Source organism: Oryctolagus cuniculus, chromosome 8, assembly GCF_964237555.1.
Source record: "Oryctolagus cuniculus chromosome 8, mOryCun1.1, whole genome shotgun sequence".
Classification (NCBI taxonomy): Eukaryota; Metazoa; Chordata; class Mammalia; order Lagomorpha; family Leporidae; genus Oryctolagus; species Oryctolagus cuniculus.
In genome coordinates, this window is record NC_091439.1 from 121,059,999 (window position 1) to 121,073,847 (window position 13,849).

Consider the following 13,849-nt stretch of genomic DNA (forward strand, 5'->3'; position numbering starts at 1 on the left):
TATGAAGAGGAAAACAAAAACAAAACAACACACGGTTCCTCAACGGAAGCAACAAGGCTGCAAACAATCACCAAGACTCTTTCATTCATCCTTTCTTCAAAACTTCATTCAGTAGCAAAATACACAGTGGCTCACCAGTAACTTCGTGAGAACTTTTTTTTTTTTTTTTTTTTTTTTTTTTTGAGCAGGGTTATAAATACCTACTGCCAAAATTTTCATGTATATACCATTAAGGAAGGGACTTGAAAGAAAAGGTCATTCAGGAACCAATTTTGCAGTTCAAATAAAGGATATTCTTTCTCTATTGGCAAGGAAACTCAGCACTTGATTAGAAAATCATGCAACTCCTTAGTAACTATCAAATAACCATTCTATTTTGCTCTTTTACTCATGAAATTAAAAGAAAACAATGCGTATTGCCCCAGCTCTTGAAATCTGAATTCTAACAGCTTGTTTTGATTTGTAGCGATGAGTATCCCAGAGTTCCCTCCTCGCTCATCCCATGATTGCTTGGAACTTTGCATGTCACTTGTCAGCAAGGAGAGAGACAAGTAAACAGCTGGGTAAACCATGGCTTGTCCATCAGCAAGAGCACAGCCCAGCACAGCCCAGCACAGCCCAGCTCAGCCACGTGCCTGTGTTTGCAGAGAGCAATACCTGGACATCGATACAGCTTTCTTGCCTGTGCAATATCTCCTTTACTTAAACGCGTGCGTTGACCGATGGCGGGACGTATGCCATTATCATCGCGGGAGGGGAGAATCGTATCCAGAAACATCCCCCTGAAAGAGAAAAGAAACAAACCACCCCTACGTCACCAAATCAAAGCACATATCTTGCTTACCAATATACGGTTGCTTTTTAAACTCAAGTCAATCAAATGGAAAATACAATGGAGTGAGCTCTAGGCAGTGTGTCAAACTTTCAAAACACCAGCATCATGTGTGTGTAGCATAAAATCAATGATGACATCCACGTGTTCCTTAGAAAACTGTATTATGTGTTTTTAAAATACATGGAATATTTTATAGTCTCCCACCAAGTACACCATGGCTCTGTTTTTGTCTCCCAAACAGATCTAAGAATCCCTTAGATTGTCAGATTGTAAAACAATTCTTCCTCATGATATATATATATATACAATATATACAATAAAGACTTCTGCAATTACTAAAATTCAAAGAGTCAAACAAAATACACCTTAATATTCTTCGAATTAAATTCTAATTTAACTATCTAAGCATTTAAGATTTCTTACAAGTCTAAATGCTATAACGTATGTTAAAAAAGGAAAAACAATGTCAAAATGTAGACAGAACAGTGCAAAACAAAAGTATTATGTATCATTTTCAATGTTTCATGGCAAAATTGCTTAGCAAAAAATCCTAATCAGTGCCCCATTGATTCTAAGCTATAGATATTGAGTTGCTTTTGACTCAAAGTTTTAGTAGAAGAATTACTACTTTTCCTACTATGTATGAGTTAAAATTCTTAATATAGTACACTAAAGATACATTCTAATTTTGCAATACGTATCAAACATTTATAACTCTAAAGGAAGTGCTTAGGTTAAAAATACAATGAACTGTGAAACTATTACAACAGGTTGAGAAGGAGGGAGTTTGCCTGTGTGGATTTTTAAAAAACAAAAATTGTTTTTCAGAAAATAAAGAAGGAAATTTTCCACAAAGATATTTTAAATTAAGAAATAACCTTAGCACCAATGCCTGCAATGGGCACCCATATGGGCACTGGTATGTGTCCCAGTGTTACTGTTCCAATCCAGTTCTCTGCTAATGGCCTGAGAAAGCAGTGGAGGATGGCCCAAGTCTTTGGGTCCCTGCACCCACATGAGAGATTGGAAGAAACTCCTGGCTCCTGGCTTTGGATTGGCCCAGCTCTGGCCATTGTGGCCACTTGGGGAGTGAACCAGCAGATGGAAGACTTTTCTCTCTGTCTTTTCTCTCTCCCTCTCTCTGTCTATAACTCTACCTCTCAAATAAATAAATATAATCTTAAAAAAAAACAGAAATGACCTTGTAAGATGTCTTTTTTTAAAAAAAATTCTCATTTATTTTTCTGAGAGGCAAAGAGACAAAGAGAAAGACAAAGAAAGTTCTCATCCTCAGGTTCAATCCTCAAATGCCTGAAACTTGGGGGCTGGAACTGGGAGCTAGAAAACCAACTTAAGTCTCCCATGTGAGTTACAGCAATCAAATCAATTTGGCTACCACTGCTGCCTCTCAAAGTGCAAATAATTTGGAAGCTGGAATCAGACTCTGACCTCGAAAGTGAACCCTGATTCTTTGATGTGGGACGTAGCATCATAACGGGTATCTTAACATCCAGAAGAAATGCCCATCGCGTAAGATATCTTTTAAATGGAGATGAGTGATGGGACATGCCTTTTCAATATTTACAATATCACACATTTATACTGCAGGTTAAAGAATAACACTTTAAGCTCTGCTTAGTCCTCCCCTTTAGGAAACATTCGTTCAGCACTGTTCTAGGTTTGGATTTATAGCAGTGAACAGACTAACAAAAATACTGCTCTTTCTGATTTTAATATCCTAATGTGGGGAGAAAGACATTAAAATGAAAGACCAATAACTTGGGTAGTGATCAGATCAGCACTGTGGAAAAAATAAAGGACAGAAGGTGGGTATCGGCTGCACAGCAAGTCTTATGGCTACCTACCAGTAGAGAGTCCCCAGAAAGAACCATTTAGAGATGCAAGGACTTCTGAAATCTTTGAGCACCAGCTAGATAATGTGTTTACCTGGAGGACAACAACTACTAATTTATAGGAAGATGGCAAACAGAATGACATGGTTAACTTATGACTTATAGCTTTTAGGTAAGCAAAGGAGTGGTGATATACAACCTGGCCATCTTAAATCCCAAGGCGGCAACTCTTTAAAGCCAGATCTAAGCACTTATAGAACTCCATCTATATACTGCCCGAGACAAGGGCAGACAAGTAGAGACTAATGATTTATGGGAACTGACCATCAAAAGCAAGAGCTCACACTAAGATGCAACTTCGGGAGGCCCCATGTAATTGGAAAGGGAAGCTGAGTTATAAGGTAGCATTGAGAAAAGCCATCTCTCAATGGCACCGCATGAATCAACAGAAACATTAAGTAGGAAAACGGAAATTGATGGAGTGTTACAATTTCTGCAGTCCTCCAGTACTAAGCAAAGTATTGACTATTTTCTATTTTCAAAAATAAATGGGCACTCTTTGACGAGTTTCACTTTTTAAGCTTTCAGGAGGTTCAATATTTAAAAAAAGTTAATGACATTTTGGAGTGGATATATGCTACCTTGGCCAGTAGAATAATGAATTTTGACTTATTCTATATACCGAGGTATCCTTTCTTACATTCTAAAGGGGACCAATCACCCATTCTTGTACTTTCTTTATGGTCAGGAAGTTAACAATTCTGTTTGTCCAAGACATGGCCATTGAGCAAGGGAGGTGTTATCAATAGGCCAGAGGCAAATCATACTGAGGTTCCTTTCTAATAGCCATTCTTCATTTATTTTAATTGTGTAAAAATGGCAAATGAGCTATTCTTTTAAGAAACTTTGTAAAATTTTACAACTTTTCTTTGTTTTAATGAAAAAGTTATCAGTTTGCATGAATTTACCTTACAGAATATCTATGCATTTGAAGGCCTCATAGGCCAAGACTTCTCACCATGATTTCCTAAACCTATTCCATGGGTTACACTCACAGAAACAACTGGAACATTGTAGACTCCATGAGTTCAGAACAGAAGAACTATAAAACCTCTCACTAGTGTAGAGAAAGCATTTGACAAGATTCAAGACGCTTCCCTGATTCATACTCAACAAACCAGAAAGTGAAAGAAACTACCTCAAAATAATGAAGGTCACAAATGAAAAGCCCACAACTGAGGCCGGCGCTGTGGCTTAGCAGGTAATGCCTGCCGTGCCAGCATCCCATGTGGGCGCCAGTTCGAGTCCTGGCTGCTCCACTTCTGATCCAGCTCTCTGCTGTGGCCTGGGAAAGTAGTAGAAGATGGCCCAAGTCCTTGGGCCCCTACACCCATGTGGGAGACCGGGAAGAAGTTCCTGGCTCCTGGCTTCAGACTGGCGCAGCTCTGGCCATTACAGCCAGCTGGGGAGTGAACCAGTGAATGGAAGACCTCTACCTCTCCTTCTCTCTCTGTGTAACTCTGACTTTCAAATAAATAAATAAATCTTATTAAAAAAAAGAAAAGTCCACGGTTATCATCATATTCAGTGGTGAAAAACAAAGCTTTTCCTCTAAGAGCAGTAACAAAGGATGCCTGTTCTCAGCCCTTCTGTTTAACCTGGTACTGGATGTTGTGACCACAGTAATTAGGAAAGAAGGTAGAAGACGGGAGGAGGAGGGGGAACAAGAAGGTGAGAGAGAGGGGAAGGAAGTAGAGAAGAAGGAAGTAGAGAAAAAGGAAGAAGAGGAGGACTAAAGAGGAGGAGGAGGAAGAGAAGAAGAAGAAGAGGAAGACTAAGGAGAAGGAGGAGGAGGAGAAGAAGAGGAAGAAGAAGAATTAAAATTAAGGAAGTAGGAGACATTACCTCTATCTGCAGATGATATGGTCTTACACAGAACACCCTAAATGCTCCACAAAAAACTGTTAGAACTAATATGTGAATTTAGCAAAATCAAAACACAAAACCAGTTATCTTTCTACACGCCAACAGTGAGTTACCCATAAAGGAAATCAAGACAAAAAATTGTACAAATACTTAGAAGTAAACCCAACCAAAGAAACGAAAGACTTGGACAGTGAAAACTAAAACAACATTGCTGAAAGAAATTAAAGTGATAAGTAAGTGGAAAGGTCCTGTGATCCTGGATTTAAAATTAAATAGTAAGCTCTTAATATTACTCAAATAAATCTATAGATTCAATACAATCCCTATTAAAATTCCAACGTTGTCTTTTTGTATTATTTTATTTGAGGTAGAGCTTCAGACAGAGAGAGGGAGAGACAGAGAGATCTTCCATCTGTTGGTTTACACCCCACATGGCTGCAATGGCAAGAGCTGGGCCTATCTGAAACCAGGAGCCAGGAGCTTCTTCTGGGTCTTCCATGTGGCTGAGCACTTGGGCCATCTTCCACTGCTCTCCCAAGCCATTAGCAGAGAGCTGGATCGGAAGAGGTGTGGTTGGGACACAAACCAGTGCCTATATGGGATGCCAGAGCCCCAGCAAAAATATATTACAAAGCTACAGTAATCAACATATTATGGCACTGGCATAAAGATAAACCTCTAGACCAATGAAATAAAGTAGAGAACCCCCCCCCAAAAAAAACTAATGTATATAATCAAATTCTCTTCAAGAAGGATTCCAAAAGGCAGCCTTTTCTACAAATGATGACAAAAAACTGAACATCCACAGCCAAAAAAAAGAAGAAGAAATGAATTTGCACCATTATACTATGTAAAAGTATTAACTCAAAGTCAACTACAGATCTAAACATAAGACCCTGAACTATAAATTCCCAGAAGGAAAAATAAGGGGAAAGCTTCATGGCTGTCATGATTTATTGGATATGACATCAAAAGGCAACAGTATATTTAAAAAGAGAGCCACACACGATGAAATCAAACTTAACAGATTTTGGTCATATAGGACAAAATCGCCAGAGTGAAAACATAACCTGCGGAATGGCAGAAAATATTTGCAAATCATATATCAGATTAAGTGGTTAAGAGCCAGAATACACAAAGAACTCTCACAGCTCAACAACAAATCAAGTAGCCTGAGTAACAACTGGGCAAAGGACTTGAGTAATCATTTCTCCAAAAATGACACACAAGTGACCGCCATGCATCTGAAAACATGTTCAGCTAATCAATACAAGATGCGCATCAATGATCACAAAAATGTCAATCTAAACCAAAATGTGGGGCAGTCATTATGGCATGGGAAGTTAAGTCGCCACTTGGAATGCCTGGTTCAAGTCCCAGCTACTCTGCTTCCAATCCAGCCCCCTGCTAGTGCACCTGGAAAGCAGAAGATGATGGCCCAAGTACTTGGGTTCCCGCCACCTACATGGGAAATCCAGATGGCTTTCTTAGGCCCTTGCATCTGCCTGGCCAACCTCTTGCTGTTTCAGTCACTTGAGGACTGAACTTACAGATAGAAGATCTCTCTCTTCTCTGTCTCTCACTCTCTCCGGTCATTCTGACTTTCAAATGAATAAATAAATCTTGTGATGGAAATTATCAAAACAAAGGAAAACAAGTGTTGGTGAGGACATAGAGAAAGCTAGAACTTATAAACCGTTAGCAGGATGTTAAATGGTGCAACCACCATGAGAAAAGTGTGCAAGTTCCTGAAGAATTAAAAGTAGAAATGCCACTGGGGTCAGCAATGTGCACAGTGGGTTAAGCCACTGCCTGCGATGCCAATATCCCACATGGGTGTCAGTTCGGATCCTGGTGGCCTCACTTCAAATTCAGCTGCCTATTGATGCGCTTGGGAGAGCAGCAAAAGACAGCCTAAGTCCTCTGGCCCCTGAACCCATGTGGGAGACCTGGATGGAGTTCTAGGCTCCTGGTTTTGGCCTGGACCAGCTCTGGCCTCTGCAGCCACCTAGGAAATGAACCAGTGGTTGCAAGATAGAGCACTTGCTCTCTCTCTCTCTCTCTCTCTCTCTCTCTGCCTTTCAAATAAGAACTACTACATGAACCAGCATCTCATGTCAGCTTAGATAGTGCTAAAGAATAGAAAGAAGGATCTCTGAGGAATAGTTACACACACATGTCCCACAGCAGCACTATTCACAGTTGTCAACGAGTGGTAATAACTCAAATGTCTGTTGATGGACAAAGGCATACATAAAATGTGATTATACAATCAAGTATTAGTCATCATTATTATAGAGGAAAATCTTGTCGTATGCTACAGTATGGATGAACTTAGAGGAAATAATGCTAAGGGAAATAAGCAAGTCACAAAAGGACACACTCTGTATGGTTCCAATTATACAAGGTATCTAAGGTAATGAAGTCCACAGAAGCAAAAAGCAGACTGGTGATTGCCAGGTGCTGGAGAGAGAGAATGGGAAGTTGCTGTTTAATGAGTACCAGGGCTTCAAGTTTGCAGACGAAAGTGTTCTAGAAATGTTTCACAACTGTGAATATACTTAACACTTTAAACTCTATACGTAAAAATGGCCAAGGAGGAGCTGGTGTTTGTCTAGTGGTTAAGGTGCCTACCTCCCACATCAGAGTGACTGATTTGATTTCCAGGTCTGGTTTCTGACTTAGGCTTTTTGCTAAAGCAGATCCTAGTAGGCAGTGGTGATGGCTCTAGGAACGGAGTTTCTGCCACTCCCGCAGACCTGGATTGACAAGTTTCCGGTTTCACTCCCAGCCCAATTCCAGCCCTGGGGCAGTGACCAGTGGAAGGATTTTTTTTTCCCTCTTTTTCTTTCTGCCTTACAAATAAATAAATATTTTTAAAGGTTTAAAATCATAAGGTTTTATTATGTGGAGGAAGGACTGAGAACTGTGACAAATGCTTCATTACCTGAAATCAATTACATATGTCAATAAGCAGCCTCTCTTTTTGGAAGATTTATTTATTGAATTGAGAGGCAGGGTTACATAGAGAGAAAGGTAGTGACAGAGAGAGAGGAATCTTCCGTCCACTGGGTCATGCCTCAAATGGCTGCAATGGCCGGAGCTAGGCTGATCTGAAGCCAGGAGCCAGGAGCTTCTTCCGAGTCTCCCATGTGGGTGTAGGGGCCCAAGCATGTGGGCCATCTTCCACTGCTTTCCCAGGCCATTAGCAAAAAGCTGGATCAGAAATGGAGCAACCGGGACCCAACTGGTACCCATGCGGGATGTCAGCACTGCAGGTGGAGGCTTAGCCTACAACGTCACAGCGCTGGTCCCCAAACACCCACTTTAAAGACTCCAGTTTATAAAATAATATGAGTGAGGATCAATCAGATATTATCTTTCCTACTATAAGGTCTTTTGAACTACAGAAATCTGTTTATTTATGAAAAAATGAGTAGCATAACTTTGAATCAATTTGATCGAATAAAAAGTCAAGACTGGGGGCCGGTGCTGTGGCGCAGCAGGTCAACACCCTGCCCCGAAGTGCCAGCATCCCATATGGGTGCCAGTTCAAGTCCCGGCTGCTCCACTTGCGATCCAGCTCTCTGCTATGGCCTGGGAAGGCAGTGGAGGATGACCCAAGTCCTTGGGCCCCTGCACCCACATGAGGACCTGGAAGAAGCTCCTGGCTCCAGGCTTTGGATCGGCGCAGTTCCAGCCATTGCAGCCAATTGGGGAGTGAACCAGCATATGGAAGACCAATCTCAATGTCTCTCTCTCTCTCTCTCTCTCTCTCTCTCTCTCTCTGCCTCTCCTCTGTGTAACTCTGACTTGCAAATAAATAAATAAATCTTACAAAAAAAGTCAAAGCTGGTTGGCACACAACACAAAGGCAGATGATGGAGGAGACAGCAGCAGGCAGCATGAGAAGAGTGGTATATGGAGAAAACAGCCAGGCGGAAAGGCAAAGCAGACAAGTTCCAAGTTCAGGAAAGACTCAGCATTTCTGAAGAACAGGAAGCGTTCATTATTTTCTGCACTCTTTGCTACTTCCTGTCTTCCAAATAATCAAACCTCAGGTTAATTCTAAGTAACTGAATTCAGCAGCATAAGAGAGCAGTCTTGTCTAAACTTGGACCAAATGTTCATTTCTTTCACATCTCTATGGAAAACTCCCTTCCAAACATTGGTCTGAAACTAAAAATTTTATTATTCTTTAAGAATAATTGCAGGCTAAATTTCTGACTGTCATTTTTACCAAATCCTAAATTCAAATTCCAGGAACAATAAGCATGGGGATAGTTATTATATTTTAACAAAGATATATATACATGCATATATTATATATGCATGCACATGCATATATACATATACATACATATTTATGTGTATATATATATGTGAAACATATACTTCAGAGGAGAATGGTTTTCAAAATAAAAGGGTTTCATAAAGTTCACGGAAAATGCATATTGTGAAAAAACTATATATGAATTTTAAAATGTCCTTACAACAAAACAAACTTATCTTTTAATTCCAGTTTCCATGAAGTTTTCAACATACACTGCACAGTCAACCCTCGCTTTTTTTTTTTTTTCAAAGTATGGGTTTTTATAAAAGAATGATTCTAAAATGCGTCCAAGTACAAAGGGCTCATTAACACATCCTTCTCTCCTTTTTGCCAAAAATCTTTTATTGAACACATTTGACGTTTTCTTTCCTTCCTGAGCCTGCCTTCATAAACAGTTGTTAATGAACTGTGAGATGGATGTAACTGGGCAAAAGAGTGAATAGAAATGGATGTAGGAGGGTAAAATGAGCCTGAGTGTGCCAAGGAAATGGGTGAGTTCAGTGGTTTTACAGCTCCGAATTCCTTACCTGGCAACTATTTCCTGGATGCCATCATCTTTAGAATGAAGTGGATCAAAACCCAAGTTTATTTCACTCTTTAAAAAGAGTATTCAGTTAATGAAAGAATCCTAAGGTTAATAATTAATGAACGATAACTGAAAACTATATGAAGAAAAATATCTTCTTAACTTGTTGTCTTAGAATTCATTGAGTAATAGTCTTTCTTGAGCATTGGTGGTACTCGAGCCACTGAAAATGCACAGTATCCAACCGGAGTTGCATGCAGAGTGTGACATTCCAACGCAGCAACCAAGTAAACCATTTGACTTTTCACTACACTACACTTTGGCAGTTTAATACACGGACTGGTTTGGTCATGATTTTAATTGACATTTTTAAAATAATTAAAATATACTTTAAATCCTTGATAATATCCTATCACTTCAAATGTATATATTTGATAGGAAAGGCAAAAATGTGTTGTAATATGTCATTAAAATGTCTGTTGTTGGCTATATTCTTAACCATGATTTTTTATTTATTTTGCTTGGTTTATTTCTGCCATAGAGCAGCAACATTTGAAAGGTATTCTCATTCTAATGTGAAACATAGCTTTGAGAGGAGCTACATGGAGGGAAGGAATTAAAAGTCAAAAGGTATAACCTGAGAGTCCAACCTTGAGAAGGTGTTCCTGGCATAGTGCATGATGCTGTCAAAGTCGTATCTTTCCCCAAGTGAGTTCACTTCACCGGGTTCCATCTTCAGAAAATTGTACTCTTGACCTAAGGATCAGGGACAAACAGAATCTCAGAAGCCTGGAAGAGGGGAGAGCACCACAGCCCTCCCTCGACTCGCATCTGCTCTTCATTAAATGACCCGTCTCCTTGCTGGCTCCACTTACACTCTCAGCCGGGCGCATGTGCCAAGGGCAGAGGTTTTCACTCGAGCTCCTACTGAAAGAATGGGTTAATGACTTTATCTCGGCAAAAACACTGACAAAACCAAACTTTGTATGTTTTTGACGTATGCTCTTTTACTACCTCACAATATTCATTTCTTTAAAATCTTGCTGCTTTTTGAGATACTGTACAAATCATAATAAGAGTTGGATTTTTATCCAATGAATTTGTCACTTTTCTCTTATGACTGTACTTGCCAGGGCCCATAAAAATTATCTTCTTCTTGCTTTGGAATTTTAGATCCTTTCTATGAAACACTGTGAAAAGGTGTAGGAACAATATTAGTATATATTAGACTAACTGCTTGGTTTAGCAATGTGACTTCAACATTAAAGATAAAACAACCGGAAATCTACTTTCATTCAAAAATGAAACAAGGCTCTCTTTTATGAAAAGACATTTCTATTTGGAAAGACTTTTTTGATCCAGAAGAATATGACAGGGGACTGTCGCTGTGGTGTAGCAGGTAAAGCCGCTGCCTGAAGTGCTGGCATTCTATATGGGTGCTGGTTCGAGTCCTGGCTGCTCTTCTCCCAATCCAGCTCTCTCTGTGGTGGCCTGGGAAAGCAGTAGAAGATGGCCCAAGTGCCTGGGCCCCTGTACTCGTGTGGGAGACCTGGAAGAAGCTCCTGGCTCCTGGCTTCAGATCAGCACAGCTATGGCCATTGCAGCCAGTTTGGGAGTGAACTAGTGGATGGAAGACTTCTCTTGGGGGCTGGTGTGTGGCTCACTAGGCTAATCCTCCCGTCTGCGGCATAAGCATCCCATTTGGGTGCGGGATTCTGTCCCGGTTGCTCCTCTTCCAGTCCAGCTCTCTGCTGTGGCCGGGAAGGCAGTGGAGGATGGCCCAAGTGCTTGGGCCCTGCACCCCATGGGAGACCAGGAAGAAGCACCTGGCTCCTGGCTTCGGATCAATGCAGTGCTGGCCGTAGCAGTCATTTGGGGGGGGTTAACCAATGGAAGGAAGACCTTTCTCTCTGTCTCTCTCTCTCACTATCTATAACTCTGTCAAAAAAAAAAAAAAAGACTTCTCTCTCTGCTTCTCCGTCTCTCTCTGTGTAACTCTCACTTTCAAGTAAATAAGTAAATCTTTATATATAAAAAAAGAATACGAATAAGAACTAAGGGAGTTTTTGTTTTACTTTTCACATGTTATTTTAACTTCATTTTTAACAGATTTTTTTCAACTGCCTGTTTGTATCTGCCAAGCAGTATTATTTCTTGAAAACTGAAAAAAAAAAAGAGATAAATATATGAATCTACATTGATGGTTCTAGAACAAAGAATTGCTTCTTGTTGACTTCAGATTTCAATGACTCAATTTCTGCAGTTTCAACAGCCAAAGGAGCTGATGCTGTGGCATAGTGGGTAAAGCCGCCGCCTGCTGTACTGGCATTTCAAATGGGCGCCAGTTTGAGTCTGGCTGCTCCACTTGCGATCCAGCTCTCTGCTATGGCCTGGGAAAGCAGTAAAGGATGGCTCAGGTCCTTGGGCCCCTGCACCCACGTGGGAGACCTGGAAGAAGCTCCTGCTCCCTGGCTTCAGATCAGCCCAGCTCTGTCTGCTGTGGCCATCTGGGAAGTGACCCAGTGGACTGAACACCTCTCTCTCCCTCTCCCTCTCTCTCTCTCTCTCTCTCTCTCTGTAACTCTGCCTTTCAAATAAATAAATAAATAAATATTTTTAAAAAATCAATATGACTTTAGAGCTAGAAATATGTATTTAAAAAAATAAACAGCAAAAGATGGTGCATGACATACTATTTATGTAACCTAAAGAGCTTTGAGAAAGTATAAAAGTGAACTATTGGAATTCCAAATTCATGCCTGGATCTCAAAAGGGGACTATTACATCGCTCATTTGATTGAGCATTCTAACTTCAATATTTGTATTAAATAATATCACATTAATAGTTTTCCAAAAGGTACTAAAGAAATGGAGTGATGTCCTAGAATACAAGGTCTCTCCTCCCTGTGATAGGGAAGCCTGGGAACATGCATTTGAACACTAAAGGTTAGAGACTCAAGCTGTAGTTACAGAGCCTGCCTCTCAGTGTAATGTATTTTAAACCATATCTGAATAATTTCACATGGTAAATGATTCTGACTTCACCAGCCAGCCTGTAAACTGAAATGTGTGCTCCTCAAACCTCTGATATGTCTTCGTGTGTTAAAACCATTCTTAGGGAATACGCTGCTCTCGCCCCAACCCTGAGAGGAACAATTGTTACAACTGTGATCTCCATAGAATTTGAACCTTTTTTTTAACATATCCAATTATAAGGTGGAAATTTTAAAGCGCTGTGGATCTGATTTTATAATTATAAACTTTCAAGATTTCAGTATAGAGCACAATATGGAAAAAGGCTCTCTGATCAACAAGAAATGCTTCACAAAATTTTTGAAAGTAGAACATTCAGTAACTATAGCAATAGTTGCACATTCCAAGCCCATAACTGAGCACTTAACACGTACATGAGGCTTTTTTTTCCTGCTAGTTAAAAAGGACATGGGCCTACACAGTCCAAATAAGAGAAACTTAGACCTACGTCATGAAGGAAAGGAGAAAGTCAGAGATACAGAGCAACATGGAAAACTATACTTAATAATTCAAAAATTTTAAAGACATCCCTCTTTATATGCACATTCTGATGCAAATTAAAATAAATCTAATTATCATACCAATTTAGTACTCTCATAGTCATCCCTTGTGCATATAAATTTGAAGCCAAAGTTTTTGCTTATTGGATACTCTACTTGAATAACATTTGATTTTAAGTTTCTGAGTCACAGCAAGTCATAAATTTGTTGAAGATCAGTCTCCAACATGAACGCTTTTATACTGGAATTGCTGATCATGGTTCCAATTACAGGAAATCTCACACAGTAATTTTTTTTTCTGTTAGCCAGAATGTTTAGTCAAAAACCTAGTAAGAGTCATAATTTTTCTAGCATTGTGTTAAGTATTATAAATTTATTTATACTACTTATACTAGGGTACTTCAAAAAGTTCATAGAAAATAGAATTGAAATATGTGTTTATTTTGGTACCAAAAAACTGAAATCCATGTACATGAGGGATCTTCAAAATAACTTCATGAAGAATGCATGTTATACAAGAACTATGCATAGATTGTAACATTTTGGGCACCAGAAGAAACCTATCTTTTTTTTCTTAAGATTTATTTATTTATTTGAAAGGCAGAGTTACAGAGATAGATAAAGAGAGAGAGAAGCAAAGAAAGGTCTTTCATTTACTGGTTCACTCTATAAATGGCTGCAACAGTCAGCGCTAGACCAGGAGCCAGGAGCTTTTTCTGGGTATCTGGGTATCCCACAGGGGTGCCGGGGCCCAAGGACCTGGGCTGTCTTCCACTGTTTTTCCAGGCACATTAGCAGGGAGCTGGATTGGAAGTGGAGCAGCCGGGACTCAATCCAGCACCC

General features: G+C 39.9%; 1 protein-coding gene across 12 annotated transcripts in view; it reads right to left on the minus strand.

Annotated features, from left to right (window-relative positions):
- Positions 1-13,849, minus strand: part of LOC108175735 (tolloid-like protein 1) — a 302,561-nt gene that overhangs the window by 164,501 nt on the left and 124,211 nt on the right. For all 12 annotated transcript variants that reach the window (XM_070048144.1, XM_070048142.1, XM_070048140.1 and 9 more), the window contains 2 exons: positions 10,124-10,229; positions 658-782 (listed from right to left, as the gene is read on the minus strand). In XM_070048144.1, coding sequence (XP_069904245.1) covers positions 658-782; positions 10,124-10,229 — 231 coding nt within the window. The remainder of the gene's footprint in view (positions 1-657; positions 783-10,123; positions 10,230-13,849) is intronic.